Below are 18,498 nucleotides of genomic sequence, written 5' to 3'. Positions count from 1 at the left end.
TCAGGGATGCTGCTGTCACGTTTTTCAGGTCAGAGAAATCCTTCAGTGTTCTGAGCTGGGGTTTAGATCAAAACTTCAAAATTTACGAAACTCGTATCTAAAACAACCCCTTCCCCATCAAAAACAGTAGAAAACTTTCTCTTCTAGGATTGTGTTTATGACAGTGGTAGTTTTTTCTTACGGTCAGGTTGTAGCTGTGGCAGCGCGTCACCGCGTACCCAAACGTCTCCCACTGTATGGTCAGCTGACGGGCTCGAACGTCCACCACGTTGACGTTTTGAGGACCATGGACTGGATCTGAAAGAGAGATTGACAAAAAGAAAAGTTTTTCAATCTGAAGTTAACATTAAACCACCAATTTCCATTGGTTAATGTCAGAAAAGTTTATTATTTTATTCATTTCCTGTGTGGTGCAAACTCTTCTTTGGTCTACCATAAAACAATGTCGATGTACTGTCATGAACACAATTTCCCCACAAATTAACTAATGCATAAAGTCATTTAGATTTTGGGGTATGCGAGATCTTTATTGTCCCTGAGGACATAAAACAGAACCACCACAGATATCACCATGATGGGTATGAGAACAGGGTCTACAGCTGATTTAAAAACAACCTCAGGTATTCGTTAGATCTCGACCTCCTGACTGAATTTAGTCCCACCATCTTTTAGCAAAGTCTACGAGCATCTCTCAGCTTGTTTTTGTTAACAATGCTAAGGTAACCAACCCTGCAGATCATCACAAAAGGGTTAGCACAGCTAGCTCATCCGTCTTATTGGAGATAGATCTTATGTTCCTAATAACGATGGATGGAAGGACAGGTCCATGTCGTCACTTCAGAATCATCCTCACCTCCTTCTCCTCAGCTTGTGGGGAAACATCTGGCCTAGCACCAGTTAGCATTGACATGCTACAGGCTGCTAACAGCTGAGTTCACATGTAAACAATGCAGCCATGGTTACACGTAGGATCTCCAGACAAACACAGGAGAAAAAGTAGTAAAAATGTCACTGAAGACAAAACCAGTTTGGTGTCAACAACCAACATATGAGCCACACAAAGTAATGATCCAGTCCAAATACAAAGATTACGAAAAAGAGACGAAGAAATCACAAGGGCGGCGCCTACCAACAAAGCATTAGCCACACTAGAGCTTTTTGGCAGAGCATCCATCGCATTGTGTTTGAGCTCTGTTGTCTTATTTGGCTTTACAGTCTTTGAGAGAAAACTGGAAAGGGAATTTTACATCTGCAATCTCCATAAGTGCAACGTATTAAAGACCGAACATTCTGTCTGGGACTTTGAAAAGAAATCAAACTCTATATTGGGACGTTAGCAAACTTCTGTAACAACAAGCAGCTAAAACTTTAACCTTATGCTCCATTTTTTATTTTTTATTTTTTATTTATTTATTTTTGTGAATTCCTGTTTATTATTTCTCTCCCTTGTCTTTTAACAACTATTACTCTACATAGCTTAATTATCATTGTTTGATTTCTGTTTTCATACCCCTGGGGCTCCGTCTGTATGTCTGTTCTATAACTGTTTGCTATTTTTAATATGTTGTTATTATGTTTTTACCAAAGCATTAAGAATGAAAAAACTGTCTTCAATGGTAAAATTTGAAAAATCTTTACTGAACCATTTGTGCCATGATAACCAGTCTGTATTTGTACAGTCTTGTACTTTTTAACATTTATTTCCTTTTCTCTTTATCTTTATAAATTATACTATTTTTTGTGTATATATTTTTTTCTAATGAACTATTTATGGCACTGAAAGGAGAGGCTGTCCAATCTCGTTGTGCATTATGTTTAATGACAATAAAGGCCATTCTGATTCTGATTCTGATCATGTAGACCATATAAAATACGGAGGCTGTGTCGATGACATCACCTATTTGTTTCTGATGTAGAGTTCCGGAACCTATTGTCAACAGATGGCCTATAGGAGAAGCTAAAGTCAACTGTACCAGGAGAAATAAGCTATTCAGACTCCTTTATGCTGTAAAAATGTTATTTTTTAATTCACTTAGTGGAGGTTTTCACTTCTTTTACCTTTTTTTTTGTTTTTGAATTTTATCAAATTGTGAATTGAACAATATAAGAGGAGGAACGTCGTCTTGAAACAGAAACTGATAGTTCCCCAAAGGAGCTTCAGGGTCCAAACCCATATTTTTGTGTCAGAGCTGGCCCTCCACACCAACTTTCCCACAATGCAACACAATTTGGAGCTTGTCTGCGCCATGAGCCACAGGCTACAACCTGTAATCTATTATCGGGCGTTCTGTGTGACCGCCAGGCCGCGCTGCGTCATCGCAGGGGGATCATATCCAGGGGCCAAAGACTGTGACAGGGTGTGTATCGATCTGCAGACATTTAGAGAGGTTATTACTGCCTTTCCCATATGTCACTCACACACACACACACTCACACACACACACAGAGGCGCCCACGCAGCGCTGCAGCAGCCATATGTTGGGCAGGTTTGTGCACCACGTCTGACTGCACACTAACAAGCTCGTTCAGACTGATCCCTCTGTCTGCCTAATTAATTTCAATCAGCCGCTGATGGCACCCAGAACAGGTCAGCACATAATTAGACGAGCTGTATTAGCTGTTCCTCTCCAAACACAAACTTCAGCCACAGCCGGAGAAGAGGCCAAAGACGGGAACACAACACGACGCAGGCAGCAGGCGGCTCGAGGAGAATCCAGGCCTGGCACTCGGCGCAACTCTGAGTTCATCCACGAGCTGTTTCCAATAACTCGACGTCTGAGCAATGTAAAGTTTTTAATTTATTAAACCCTGCAGCTGTTGGTTCATCCTCTGATTAGGATCCTGATTCATTCCAGCTGGTCTCGTCCTCCAAACTGTCCTAAACCGTCAAAAAAAAGAGGCTCCATCGTTCCAGAAAAGATGGGTGAGACAGAAATATGAAAAAACAAAAAATGTGGATTAACTGAAACAATTAGCCAAGTAGCTGAAAAAGAGCAAACAGGAGCGTAATCTGTTGTGTCTCAGTCAGCTGAGTCCATAATCAGATTTTCCAAACAAGCTACTTAAAGTTCAGATCATCGTAACGAGACCAGATTAGACATCAGCACCAGGGATAAGCCATCTAAGAGGCCATCCGAGACGGGGTCCTGGTGCAGACTTTAACCCCCCTCTGGGATCCCTCGGGGCTTACAGAGTCTGTGTTTCTACTTAAAAGACCAAATCCTGGAGTTTCCTGGGCGGCAGACTGCCGTCGACAGCCAAGAAAGCAGCAGGAGGGAGGAAATGTAACGGACGTGTGACCCCATCCTCGGGTCAGCTCAGCGGGCAGGATGCTTTCACATGGCGCCCGCAGGAAACAGGACCACCGACTGAGAGGGGTCCAGACCAGCTGAGAGTCTCCACTTAACGTTTCCACTTCAGGAAAGACCACATGAGGCTTCAGCGTTCAGCACTCAGTCTGCAAATCAAGTCCCTGAGCCGTCACCGTCTTTAACGTCCGCCAAAAAGGAGCTGCTGTCTTTAGGTACCTTCAAGTGAGAGCTGTAACAAAATCATCTCAGGCTTTGGCTTCTCTAAGTTTTCCTTTTCTTTTCAAGATACTACATGTCTGTTTTGAGGTACCCATAATCTTATATTTGAGGCATCCTTTGCTTTCTGTTTGAGGCACCCTTCAGCATCTCTTTAAAGTAATACATGAAGCAATTGTCTTTTTAAAGAGACACTTTGAATTTTCCTGTGTCCGTCTCTGGGTACCCTCAAGCCCCTAAGTCCAGCTGTGTCCATTAGCATCTGCTTAAAGAATCTTAAAGCATTTATTAAAGAGCAGCAGTGGTCTGTTTAGGGTCACCCTTCTAATTTCCTTTAAGAAATTCAAGATACTACATGTCTGTTATGAGGTACCCATCGTCTTACTATTGAAGCACCCTTTAACATCTGTTTAAAGTGACTTCTAAGCATTATTTCTAAATGGCCCTTTGATTTTTTTTAACCCCTTCAGTAACTCTTTAACATCTGTTCCATGTCATTACAAGTCTGTTTTAAGGTACCTCAATCTTCTACCCTGATGTATCATTTGCTTTCACTTTTGGGGTACCCAGGAGACACGCCTTCATATAAAAGCTCATTTATACATGTCATTAAGTCAACACTTTTGAGTTATTCACGTACCACGTCTTTCACATTTCAAGATACCCTAAAACAAATGTTTAATAGCACAGAACATCTTCGAAGGGTACCTTTAAGCCAGTCTTGTATAAAGTACTTGAAAGCAGTACTTGAGCAAAAGTACAAGTGTGTTACCATAAAACTACTTTGGTAGAAGTTGTGGAAATGTATCAGAGTAAAAGTAAAAGTTGTCAGAAGTAACGAAGTAAAGTACAGATATATAAAAATTTTACCGAAGTACAGTAACAAAGAATTTGAACTTTGTTACATTACAACACCGCCTGTTGCTGCTGTTTTGATTTATTCTTCAGTACTTTAGAGTCTGTTTTAATTTATCCTTTAGCATCAGTTTCAAAAAGCAGGCAGCTGTTTTAAGGTACCCTAAAGATAAGACAAGAAACAGAACCCCAAAGTGTTCTTAGTGAGTATATCAATAGAAATGGTATCCTCCATCTTTCTAAATAAGTGTCACGTCTCAAGGTACCCTTAAGCTACTGTTGGATCGTAAAGGATGCTCTTGAAGGTATCCCTTGGCTGCTGTTTTCAGGTACCCAACAGCAACTGTTTAAAGCATATTTAAGTTTCCTTTAGCATCAGTTTCAAAAAGCAGGCAGCTGTTTTAAGGTACCCCAAAGGTAGCTACGCTGTCAGGAACTTGAAGTAACTCTTGTTTGCAGACTTTCAGGCCATAAGTACCAGGATGTGCTTTGGGAAATCTTCCATAACTTTAAATGTGAGCTGTGGCTCAGTGGTTGAGTGGGTTGCCTCTAAATTTGGAGGTTGCTGGTTCAATTCCAGGTCCCAAAATCACACAAAACAGTGACTGACCCAATGTCAACGAATGGGACTCTGCTGCTGAAGGCCAGAAACCCGGTCTCTGAGAGCCTGACTCTGATCCATCAGTGGGAGACTGAAACTTTGTCAAACTCCTCCAGAGAACCAGCGCGAGCTAACCTGTAATTATGCATGCCTAAACAGATCAAGAGATGTTCCTCTAATGAACGCAAGCTCTGTAATTCCCCAATTAGGGAGGCGTAATCACTCATCACTGAGCCGCAGAGAGAATGAAATAACCTGTTTTACACCAGAACGGCGATAAATCAAAGCGTCTCTCTGCAATGACTCATTTCTGCAAAGATCAAAACCATGTTAGCGAAATCAGATTTATGCTCTGAGGTCTGAGAGGAACACAGCGAGCAACAAATAACAGACAGATTAATCCCTCCTCCTCTCTCTCACACACACACACACACACACACACACACACACTCCAGCGCTAGCGTGGCCGTGCGTTTAACTATGTGGAGGCTAATCTTTCACATAATCTGGTGTCCAGCTGGGATCCTCTGAACAGATTGTTGAGCTGTGTCTTTACGTCTGAGCAGAAATGGAGCCAAAGATCCATCAGCCACAATAACATCACCCCCTAAAAATATTCATACTGTATTGTAATTTGTTATGTGTGAGAATTCTTCTTTCTTTCTTTTTTTTGCAACTTATAAAAAAAAAAAAAAATGCCTAAATTAAGTAATAATGATGACATGATGCCAATTTTCAACCTAGATTTGTAAAAGACTCTAAATCAGAGCAGAACCTCAGGTGGAACAATGGAGACCAGAATGGGCAGCACATCCATCCCCAGCTCAGACTCAAAACCAAAAATGTGCACTGGGATAATATCGAAGTTGTCTGATTTACGAAGTTGTTGTGAGGGTTTATGAAGTTATCGACAGTTAAAAAGTCACAGTGTTTTACCCGCTTTTCCCAGCCAAGGACCACCCTGAAAGTGCTCCAGAAAGACTTGGAGGCAGCAGGTATAATTGTTACAGAGAAAACAATAGGCAATGCACTCCACCGCCATGGCCTCTATGGACGCTCAGCCCACAAGACTCCATTCCTCAAGAAAAGGCATGTTGAAGCTGGTTTAAAGTTTGCTAAACAGCATCTTGACAAGCCTGTAGAATACTGGGAGAATGTTGTCTGGTCAGATGAGACCAAAACTGAACTTTTGGGCTGTCATACTACAGACCATGTTTGGAGGAGAAATGGCTCTGCACATCAGCCAAAAAACACTACACCAACAGTGAAGTTTGGAGGTGAAGCATCATGGCATGGGGTTGTTTCTCATCTCATGGTGTTGGCAAACTTCATATAACTGACGGAGCAATGAATGGAGCCATGTATGGGGAAATTCTTGATCTGAATCTGCTGCCATCCACCAGGATGATGAAGATGAGACGTGGCTGGACCTTCCAGCAGGACAACCATCCAAAGCACACGGCAAAGTTGACTCTCAAATGGTTTCAAAAAAAGAAAATCAATCTGTTAGAACAGCCTAGTCCAAGAGTCTGCAACCTTTACTTTCATAGGAGCCGTTTTGCCTTAGTACACCTGGATTAAAGTCATTCAGGAGCCACAAGATCGACTTTATCGGGTAACAATAAAGGCAAAAAAGGAAATAGAATTCTATACATGAAAAAAATCACATGTATGATTTATAAAATCATACATGTGATCTGTTTTTTTATGTTTGAGAAATTTACTAAAAAATCAAAAAGTTGCCAAAATTTGCCAAAACTTCATTAAATTTCACAAAGTTGTTTGTGGCAAAAATTTGCAAATGTTGTTTTAATAATTGAAGTTTTTAAATTTTGCATTTTTTTTTTTAAATCATTATTTTTTAATTTTATAATTTTTGTAAAAAATTAAAAAATGAAATTTTGGTCATTTGCAAAATTTCCTTTTTTTAATAAAAAAATTTGCAAAAAAAAATCATAAACTTAAAAAATGCATAAAATTAAAAAGTAAAAAATAATAATAAAATATAACTAAAAATCTAATGCATTTTCCAAATTTAAAAAAAAAATAATTACTGCTTGAATATGATAGGGCATGAATTTAGTAAGTGTCAGTGTCTGTAATCATCAACAGCCTCTGTAAGAAAACTTTTAATTTTATTATTTTTAATAATATTCTTTTAAAGCTACAAGGAGCCACTGCAAAGGAGTCAAAGAGCCACATGAGGCTCCAGAGCCACAGGTTCAAGACCTTTGGCCTAGTCAATCACCTGACTTCAATCCAACTGAACATTTGTGGAAAGAAGTAAAGAAAAGGGTTCACCAGAGGGCACCAAAGAATATTCCAGATTTAAAGACAATCTGTGCAGAGGAATGGGCCAAAATCACACCTGAGCAGTGTGGGCCATTAGTTCAAACATACAAGAAGCTTCTGGAAGCTGTCACTGCAAACAAAGGCTTCTCCACTAAGTATTAGATGAGTCTCAGTTAGCGTGTTCAATACTTTTTTCCTGTGTTATCGTACTTCATGACTGTATGTATGTATATATTTATATTTCTTCAGTAATGTCAGAGAGTTGTAAAAGCTTATGATACTTTCAGGATTGGTGATGTTTGTAAAACTGGGTCAGGGTGATGACTGAAGAACCATGGAGAAGAAATCAGGAGGAAGAGAGCTGAAGTTTTGAATTATAACTTTGTTTACATCCCTGGGACGATGGTGGTGTCTCCCAGGCCGCCCGTGGTCATGACAAACGCCAGATTTACCTCTTCATTCAGCAGATTTATTCCTCCTCTCCTTCAGCTTTTCAAACTCTAACCTCTAAAAACAAACTCCTGTTTCCAGGCTGGAGTGGTCAGAGGAAGGAGAAATGCTCCAGCAGATAAAGAGGAAGAGGAGCAGAGTCAGTTTGGTATTCATGGAGGTGGAGCGGGAACACGTCCTCAGGGAGGCGAGCTTCAGCCCTCATTAATCAGGACGGGTCAGGGGTTGGCATGTTGGCGATCACACGCCGCGAAGGGGCAGTGTGGATGGCACAGCTGGCACGCATCGCGACAAGGCCAAACAGTGAGTCATGTTGCCGCCAGACGTGGTCTCCTGTGGCGGGGCGGGCTTACAAGTGGCCCTCGGCGTGCCCATTAAAAGGGCGACGGAGGCTGCAGCTGGTCAACGGCCTGTTACCACAGCTCTGCACAACAATGCTGGACCAGAAACAGCTCCTCAGAGACTCTGAGTGCAGCCCGGTGCTCTGGCTCAGGGTCTTTAAAGTGGAGCAAACATGGCTGAATGTTTTCTTTCTCAGCTCGTCAAACACGGCGGCAGTTTAAAGACGCCTCAGTTTGTTTGAAATCACTCCTGAACATCTGTTCCCAGGTAACAAGTCCTTTCAGAGGCGCCTTTCAGGGTTTAACTGAGGACGCTGGCATCTGTTCAGAGGTCTAAACTACTGTCTGTTTCTGAGGAGACAAAGCGTCTGTGGTACCCGCTACCTTTGAAGGCCTACAGTCAATCATTTTCAGCTGTCTTTAAAAGTTCCTGGTACATTTTTACTCCTGTTTGTGGAGTTACACTTTGGCGTATACTTAACGTTATCCTTTCCTGTTTGTTCTGTCTTTTCTAAGATACATCTAAGCCAATGTGTTTAGGTACCCTCTTTTTTTATAAGGAGTACAATCAATCATTTTGAGCTGTCTTTAAAAGTTTGTGGAAGGTTCATTTTGATATAAGTTTTAGGAGACTATTCATAATTGTGCCGCAAAACAAAATAAGTATACGTCTTATGCCACGACCACACCGGATGCCAAACTTGACTTTGACAGGCTCATTAAAACAAGTATGAAGTGGAGTTCTCACAAAAATGAAGACGAAATACAGAAACAAGGTGGACTCTCTCTTCTTTGTCCGTTTCTTGTAATTTTTTTTCGTCTCTTTTTCGTCATCTTTGTATTTGGAGTGGATCATTACGTTGTTTGGTTCATTTTTTGGTCATGGACACCAAACTTTTTGTGTCTTCAGTGATAATTTTACTTTTTTTTCTCCTGTGTTTGTCTGGAGATCCTACATGTAACCATGGCTGCTTTGTTTGCATGTGAAATCAGCTGTTAGCAGCCTGTAGCATGTCGATGCTAACTGGTGCTAGGCCGGATGTTTCCCCACAAGGTGAGGAAAAGGAGGTGAGGACGATTCTGAAGTGACGACATGGACCTGTCCTTCCATCCATCGTTATTGGGAACATAAGATCTATCTCCAATAAGATGGACGAGCTAGCTGTGCTAACCCAGCAACAGAGGGAATACCAGAGGGCAGAGTAGCATCATGCTATTCCCAGACATGGCTAACAGAGCTAACAGCAGACACCAAGGCCACATGTGAAGAGCTTCACCTGATGTGAGCAGACACTTTCATCAGTTGTTTGAAGGATAGTAACTGTTTTAAGGTACCCACCAGGGTTTCTGTCAGAGAAATATGTCATTTTAATGTTAGCTATGTTCTTTTCGCTGCTTTTGGTTGCAAACAGTGTGCGTTTGGGTTGAAGTTTTGTTAATTTGAGCTCTGCACACCGTGACACAGTACCCTCTGATGCACATAATGTATGTTAAAGATAACTGACTGTACACTCTAAGAGAAGGTAAACTGTGCGCCACAGAAAACATTTACACTTTACAGAGTATTAAAATCCAGCAGCTTTGCACTCCAACCCACTCCCAGCATCTCTCTGCTGAGCCGTCTGTGATCCTCTAACAAGAATATCTGCCGGTGAAAGCAGCATTTCCCCGCTGATTCGTCCTGAGGTGGAGATAAAGTTGCTTCGCCTGCCTTTGAACGTACTTAAGGCTCTATTGGATGTTTTGGCAGGTAGGTATCTAGTTCAGACGAGCGCCTGGTGAAGCGCTGTGTTTTGGGATGCCTTCCTGAATCTGATGAATGAGCAGCAGAAACGGAGCCATTAATCCAGACTTTAGGGAGCCGTTCCAGAGAGAGGAGGAGCAGGAGGAAAAAGAGGAGTGGAAATCAATCTTCTCCTCCCTGCACTCGCCGTCTTCCTTTGTGTTTCTCTCCTGCCTCTTGTTTTTTATGCCTCATTCCTTCTCTATCTTCATATTTTTAGAGATGGAGGAAAAAAAACTCCTCTGTGGTCGTCGCCTGTTTCTCCATTCTTCTCTGTCAGTCTTATAACCTTTGTCTCCCTTCTTTTTTTATATATACCTCTCATAAGGTCTCCTCCATCCCTCTTTACTCTCTATCATCCGTCTCATGCTCACACATTCACTCACTTTTCATTTACTGTCCCTGTTGTTTTTTAATCTATGCCCTGAAACAGCTGCAGGATAAATTCAAATCTGTTTCTTCATGTGTGTTCACCAGAAATAGACCACGACTCGGTTCAGGTTTCATCACATCACCTGGATAACCCACATGAACCTGCAAACTCAGAGCAGAAAAATAAATAAACAAATAAATAAATAAATAAAGATAAATTAATTAATTAACCAATTTATAATAAAAATGTTAATAATAATAATAGCAATAATAATAATAATAAAAATAATAATAATAATAATAATAATAATAATAATAATAATAATAATAATAATAATAATGATGATAATAATAATAATAATAATTAATAATATTAATAATAATAATAATAATAATAATAATAATAATAATAATAATAATAATAATAATAATAAAACAAATAAAAAATATATAAATGAATAAATAAATAAATATAAATGAAGGAATAAATATTAATAAATAAATAAATATGAATGAAAAACTAATAAATGATTTAAAAAAAAAATGAAATAAATAAATAAATGAAATAAATAAATAAAATAAATAAATCAAAGAAAATAAATAAATACATATAAGTAAATATAAAAAAATCATATAAGTAAATATAAATAAATACAGTGAAAAAATAAGATAAATAAGTAAAAATAAAAATTGAATAAATTAATGAAATGAAATGAAATTTGATTTAATTTAATTTAATAAAATATAATAAAATAAATTAAATTAAAATTAATTAAAATAAAATTAAAATAAAATAAAATAAAAATAAATTTAATTAAATTAAATCAATAATACCATTTAAAAACAATGGGTCAGTTCTACTTTACTGATGTTTCAATATGAAGTTATCTCCCTTAACCAAATTTGCCCGGGGTCGGCAGGAGCCCTGATGATTTCAGTGTCCTTCAGTCGGTGCTGAAGGTGACGAGTTTGCACAGAAAGCATGACTTTGTACACCAGTACCTTTCCCACACTGTGGTGTTGTGTATTTGTTGTGTATTCGTTGTGTATTTGTTGTGTATCTCTGCAGATCTCTGTCCTGACCTCGCCTTCGGACAGCTGATAATTCACCCTGTTGGCCTTTCTCACACATCTGAACCACCATCCCAAACACAGCCCCTCTCTGCCGCTTTGTGTTTTGGGATACTCTGTCTCCTGTCTGCACTCACAGAGACCCAAAAGGCAGAAACATAAAAAGAGAAAGAAAAGGAGGAGAGTCAAAGAGGAGTGGGTGTCAGAGAGGAAACACGGAGAGCTTCCCTCTGGGAGAAACACGGCAGGGACGACTTCCTCCTCCGGGCTCAGAGCTACGCGCAAGTTTGGATGTAGAGCGGGGAAATTACACATTACCAAAGCTACAACTGGCTACAGGCTACAAATACAATTAACACTCCAGATCCTGAGAGCCTGCACACACACACACACACACAAACAAACACACACACACAGGAACACAACCCCGAGGCCAGCTCCAGCTCCAGCTCCAGCTGTGTGACTTGTTATGTTGCAGAGGTTGCACTTTCAATCTGCATCTACACACCGCAGAAAAAACAGCCTAACCTCCACCCCAACAGACACACACACACACACACACACACACACATACACATACACACACACGGACACACAGGGGCAAGATCTCCTGTGATGGTGACCCCCAGAGGCAAACACGCAAGATCAGACAGAAAACTCTGATGGAGGTTTCTGCCCTCGCCGGATCAGCTCGAGCCGGGTTCAGTCTCTTTCATACTTTAAAAACTTATATAAACGCACACACACACACGCACACACGCACACACACACACTTCCCCAGAGCTCTTAAGGACGTTCAAAGATTCGCCTCATTACCAGAAGCTAAAAGTGAAGAATGTAATATTTAATCACAGAAGTACTCGGATCGCAGCATCATCAAATTATCAGCCTGCTCATCATGACGGCTTTAAGGACGTCATTAAACCAGCCCATTGCCTCCTCACACACACACACTCACACACACACACACACACACACACACACACACACACATGTTCATAAAGAGCAAACACAACCAGAAACTTCTCTTGTTTTGTCTTTTCAGAAACACTCATCTGATTATTTTGAAGCATTTCTGCAAAAATGAAAAACTGTGACAGAACGATGCACAACCATGCATGACGCCCAGAGTCATCCACACACACACACACACACACACACACACACTGCAGCAGCAGCAGACGGGCTACACCCCGCGGCTTCGTGACTTGGATAAATTGGATTAAATGGAGAAGCAGCAGATGCCTTTTAGTGGATTTTAATTACGTCTCTCTGCGTGAAACCGACGACTGAGAGTCGAACCATAACTCACAACGTCTGACTCTAAGGCTGAAATCTTTGAACTCTGGAGCGTGGCGGATTCCCAGCTCTGAAAAGTGATGTTTCACAGACCGGAAAGGAACTTTAACAATGAATTTCAAAAACCAAACATGGTGTGAATTTAATTTCACTGTTTGAAACTTTAAGTTACAAAAAAAATTCATTATTCTTCTGATTTGCTTGATGAATGAAAGAAAGCAGCACTGCCTGAGTAAAACTTTGGTTTCACTTCAGTCTCAATTCTCAGAAACTGTCAGTAAGGACAGACTGATCTGAGACGTCAGAGATAAAGAAGAAAGGAACGAAATGGGACGTGGAGGAACTGATCAAAACAGCTGATATCTGCTTCCAATACAGATTTGAAAGATAACGAATGATATCAGGAACTCCTGCTCTATGAGAGACAGTCGGCAGATTTCTGAAGAGGTGGACCCTTGGCCTTCTCCCCGACAGTTAACCTGTCAACTCGTTAGATGAGCTGCGTCTCTAATAAAACAAAACTTCTGATCTTAACTCTTCCTAACCCATCGGTACCAAAACTCTTCAACTTCCTGTGTAAGTGACAAAAGCAAAATAAGCTCTTAAAGAAGAAAAAACAAGCTTCCCAGTGATATACTGGTATTACAGAACTGCACAGGAATCTCTTCATTACCGTAAGTCTTCTAGTATTTGGGCATAAGATAAAAATAATAAGACAATTGAATGGTTCTTGGAAGAAGAGAAGATGAGCTTTCAGGACATGATCTCAGAGTCTTTTAGGATAAAAATAACTCAGAGACTCTCGACTTTTGATTCTATTTCACTGATTTCATTTAAAATCTACCAAACACCACAGAAAGAATTACAGGAAACAGAATTAAAAGTCCACAATGCTCTTATAAAGTGTCCAAAAGGGAAGTGAGTTTGTCTAAAAGCTCAGAAATTTAATAAAAGATTTGATTTGATAATATTTAACATAAAGGAGCACTTTAAAAATATGGAATGTTTTTTTTGTGGGAAAAATATTTTTATACCCAATAAAGTGAAATACAAGTCGACAGGAATGATTATCCTGATCCAATTTCAGTGATGGGAAGACTTGTTAAGTTTTTTATTATTATTATTATTTTTTACCTACATAATTGCCCCCCAGGCCCCACCCCCAAGGAAAAAACAAACAAAAACAAAAACCAAAAAAAAAGAGAGAGAAATAAATGAAAATAAAATAAGGAAAAATGCATATAAAACAAGGGAAAAATAATAATTAAAAATAAAACATGGAAAAAGAAAGAAATCTGAGAGGGTAAAAGAAAATAACATGAACAGAAAAAAAAAAAAAAACATTTAGTGAATAAGTGAAATATGAGTAACATAACTTTTAACCCACATAATTGCCCCCTGGCCCCACCCACAAGAAAAAAAAAAGGACAAAATGTGAATAAAACATGGGAAAAATAAATATTAAAAATAAATAAATAAATAAATAAATTAATTAATTAATTAATTAATTAATTAAAAATAATAAAAAAAGAAATCCAAGAGGATAAAAAGAAAATAACAAAAACAGGAAAAAAAACATTTATGTTATATGAATAAGTGAATTAGTAGTAACATTACTTCACTGACATCACTGACTTCTCCCAACAAAATGTTATTACTCTGAAATCTGTGCAACGCCCATAGAGAAATGATCATTTTAATGATTAAAATCCTGCTCTGAACCAGGCTGTAAACATGTTGAAAGATCAGCTTTCTGAATAGCTGTGTATGTTGTTTCTGCTCTTTCTACAGACAGCCCCTAGTGGACACTTCAGGAACTGCAGCTCAGCAGGAGGTTGTCGCTTGGTTACAATCCAGGCGGACCTGTGTGTCGTACACGACAAAGACTGATGATTTCTGAGGTGGTTTTGGTCTACGGAGGATTCTTTGTTTTTGCTTTGCTTGAACACAAGAGTAGCTAGCTTTAGCATCACTTCCACACTATCTCTAATTCAGCAGGAGTTTCTGATATTATAAACAATCGTGCTAATCTTTATTCGCACAAGACAGAAAGAGACTCTCATATTGAACTTAATTTATGTGTTTTTAAGCTCAGCAGGAAGTAAAAAACAAGCTAGTATCAACCTGTCCCTCTGAAGGAAAGTTAATTTCATCTTAATCATAAAAAACTCAACACAAGAGCTCCATCATTAACCATCACACCCCACTGTGGCTGTGAAATAACCACCGTTCATCCTTCATGGTTAAAGACGTGATCCTCCAGCAGCACAGACTCAGAGATACGGTTCCGTGCCGCGGTATCAGAAAGCTCTGAGCCACAAACTGAGCTGTAATGTGATTCAACATGGAGCAGAAAGGAAATCTATTTCAAATCCCGCTTTATTAATACCCTCGCTGCCTACAGGCACCGACAGGACAATTGAGTTGTAGCAATTTGCCGAATGAAAGAGAGGTGCAGAGGACAGAGAGGGTGCAGGAAAAGACAGAGGAAACGGAGGAGACGTGAAAGAAACGAAAACAGAATCAAGAGGTCAAAACAACAGGGATGGAAAGAAGAGAAAGATGGAGAGTGATGGAGAGAAACAGAGAGCTGAGAGGGACATGAGGGAGATTTAAAGCAGTGATATAATGAGCCAATTGATGGCGAGGCCCGGGGTTAAGCACCTGAAGACAGCCAGTAATTGGCTGAGAAAGACGGAGCGACAGACGGAGGGATGGAACGGTGAGGGATGGAGAGAAAGTGTATTCATCTGTGGATAAAAATGTCATTGTGTCCGGGAAGCAGAGGACGGGCTGGGAGCTGCTGCAGGGGGCAGAGGAATGAAGAAGAAAAGCCTGAACGCAGCCGCTCCCCACAATAATGTCACTCAGCCAATTATCCGCCGAGCCGTCAGATTAAATTATAAAAGAAAACGCTTCTCTCCTCAAATCTCCTCCAGAGACTTTCATCATCTGTGTGATGAGACCTCCTGCAGGGCTCCTGTTAGGAATCATCTTTGAGGATAACTCAAACCTTTTTCGCTCCTCCATCGCTGACGACACCTCCCTCACAGGGAGTTTCTGAGCGCTCCGACAGAGGAGGAAATGGATTCATGAATCCTGCTGCCTCATGAGGAGTTAGGGGGAATGTGGTCTTTTGTTAACCTTCGCAGAGACTAAATTTACTGATGTGTCCCCCGTTGATCCTTTGTTCTGACGTTCAGCTCTGCTGCGTCAAGTTTTACCACGTTTCAGGCCAGAGAAATATGAGCTGAGTGATTTTTTTAACCACTGATGAAACCAGACGATGTTTAAACCCTTCAGCTGAAATCTGAACAATGAACGACTGAGGAGACCAACTTACTGTCACAACACCCGTTAGTCAGGAGGCCTGTTAGTCAGAAATCAGAAGGCTGGTTTGTCAAGTGGACATGAGTTTTTAATCAGAAGGCCCATTAGTCAGAAAATCAGGTCTCTCAGTCAGAAAAAATGAAGGCCCATTAGTCAGAAGATAAGGAGGGCCATTAGTTAGAAAAGATGAAGCCGGTTAGTCAGGAAGTCAGACGGCCAATGTGTCATAAAAACAGGAAGTATATTGGTTAGAGGGCCATTCGGTCATAAAATCAGAAGGCCTGTTAGACAGAGGGACCTTAGTCAGAAAATATAAAGGGCCGTTTGTAAGACAATCTGGTCCCTCAGTTAGAAAATATTATGACCCATTAGTCAAAGGTTAAGGAGGCCCATTGGTCAGAAAAGATGAAGCATGTTAGTCATGAAGTCAGAAGACCAATTAGTCAGAAAATCAGAAGCCTGTTAGTCCAAAAAAAGAAGGCACATGAGTCAGAAAATCAGAAAGTCTATTAGTCAGAAGGACTGGTAGACAGAGGGACCATTAGTCAGAAAATATGAGGGGCCATTTGTAAGAAAATCAGGTCCCTCATTCAGGAAATATGAAGGTCCATTAGTTAGAAGAGAAGAACGCCTATTAGTCAGGAAACATGAATCATGGTAGTCAGAAAATCGGAAGGTCCATTTGTCAGAAAATCAGAAGCATGTTAGTCCAGAAATAAGAAGGCACATTAGTTAGAAAATCAGAAACTTGTCAGTGAAAAAAAAGGAGGCAGATGAGTCAGAAAATCAGACAGTCTATTAGTCAGAAAAAAATGAAGGCCCATTAGTCAGAAAGGCTGTTGGTCATAATATCAGAAGGCCCATTAGTCAGAAGGCCAATGTGTCATAATAACAGAAAGTCTTTTGGTCAGAGGGCCCATGAGTCATAAAAACAGGAAGTCTATTGGTCAGAGGGCCCATTAGTCAGAAAATGTGAGGGGCCATTTGTAAGAAAATCAGGTCCCTTATTCAGAAAATATTAAGACCCATTAGACAAAAGTTAGGGAGGCCCATTGGTCAGAAAAGATGAAGCATGTTAGTCATGAAGTCAGAAGACCTATTAGTCAGAAAATCAGAAGCCTGTTAGTCCAAAAAAAACAAGGTACATTAGTCAGAAAATCAGAAAGTCTATAAGTTAGAAAATCAGAAACTTGTTAGTGAAAAAAAAGGAGGCAGATGAGTCAGAAAATCAGAAAGTCTATTAGTCAGAAAAAAATGAAGGCCCATTAGTCAGAAAGGCTGTTGGTCAAAATATCAGAAGGCCCATTAGTCTGAAGGCCCATGTGTCATAAAAACAGGAAGTCTATTGGTCAGAGGGCCGATCAGTCAGAAAACCAGGTTCCTCAGTCAGAAAATACAACGACTTATCAGTCAGAAGTTAAGGAGGCCCATTAGTTAGAAAATTAGAAGCCTGTTAGTCCAAAAATAAAAAAGCACATTAGTCAGAATATTAGAAGGCCCATTAGTCTAAAAATCGTGGCCCTTAGTCAGAAGTTAAGCAGGTCCATTAGTCAGAAGTCAAGAAGCCCCATTAGTCATAAAATCAGAAAGTCTATTAGTCAGAAAAAAATGAAGGCCCATTAGTTGGAAAGGCTGTTGGTCATAATATCAGAAGGCCCATTAGTCAGAAGGCCAATGTGTCATAATAACAGAAAGTCTTTTGGTCAGAGGGCCCATTAGTCAGAAAATGTGAGGGGCCATTTGTAAGAAAATCAGGTCCCTCATTCAGAAAATATTAAGACCCATTAGTCAAAAGTTAGGGAGGCCCATTGGTCAGAAAAGATGAAGCATGTTAGTCATGAAGTCAGAAGATCTATTAGTCAGAAAATCAGAAGCCTGTTAGTCCAAAAAAAAACAAGGTACATTAGTCAGAAAATCAGAAAGTCTATAAGTTAGAAAATCAGAAACTTGTCAGTGAAAAAAAAGGAGGCAGATGAGTCAGAAAATCAGAAAGTCTATTAGTCAGAAAAAAATGAAGGCCCATTAGTCAGAAAGGCTGTTGGTCATAATATCAGAAGGCCCATTAGTCTGAAGGCCCACATGTCATAAAAAGCAGAAAGTCTATTGGTCAGAGGGCCAATCAGTCACAAACTCAGAAGGCCTGTTAGACAGAGGGCCCATTAGTCAGAAAAATATAAAGGGCCATTAGCCAGAAAACCATGTCCCTCAGTCAGAAAATACAAAGACTTATCAGTCAGAAGTTAAGGAGGCCCATTAGTCAGAAAACCAGAAGCCTGTTAGTCCAAAAATAAAAAAGCACATTAGTCAGAATATTAGAAGCCCATTGGTCAGAAAATATGAAGGTCCATTAGTCAGGAGTCAAGAAGGCCCATTAGTCAGAAAATCAGAAGAATGTTGGTTCAAAAATAAGAAGACACATTAGATAGAAAATCAAAAGGTCCATTAGTCACAAAATCATGTCCCTCATTAAGAAAGTATGACGGTCCATAGGTCAGAAGTTAAGGAGGCCCATAAGTCAGAAAATCAGAAGGCTTGTTAGTGAGAATATCAGAGGGCCCATTAGTCAGAAAACCAGAA

The 18,498-nt window shown here is 39.9% G+C and overlaps 1 protein-coding gene across 16 annotated transcripts in view; it reads right to left on the bottom strand.

Moving 5' to 3' along the window:
* ptprt (protein tyrosine phosphatase receptor type T) overlaps positions 1 to 18,498 on the bottom strand; it is a 486,185-nt gene that overhangs the window by 273,745 nt on the left and 193,942 nt on the right. For all 16 annotated transcript variants that reach the window (XM_074668102.1, XM_074668200.1, XM_074668208.1 and 13 more), the window contains exon 9: positions 182 to 297. In XM_074668102.1, coding sequence (XP_074524203.1) covers positions 182 to 297 — 116 coding nt within the window. The remainder of the gene's footprint in view (positions 1 to 181; positions 298 to 18,498) is intronic.

The sequence above is a fragment of the Halichoeres trimaculatus genome, unplaced genomic scaffold (genome assembly GCF_033239565.1).
Source record: "Halichoeres trimaculatus isolate MK-OKI-2021-1 unplaced genomic scaffold, fHalTri1.1 fHalTri1_scaffold_1, whole genome shotgun sequence".
NCBI classification, from domain to species: domain Eukaryota; kingdom Metazoa; phylum Chordata; class Actinopteri; order Labriformes; family Labridae; genus Halichoeres; species Halichoeres trimaculatus.
This window is presented reverse-complemented; position numbering and strand designations above follow the sequence as displayed.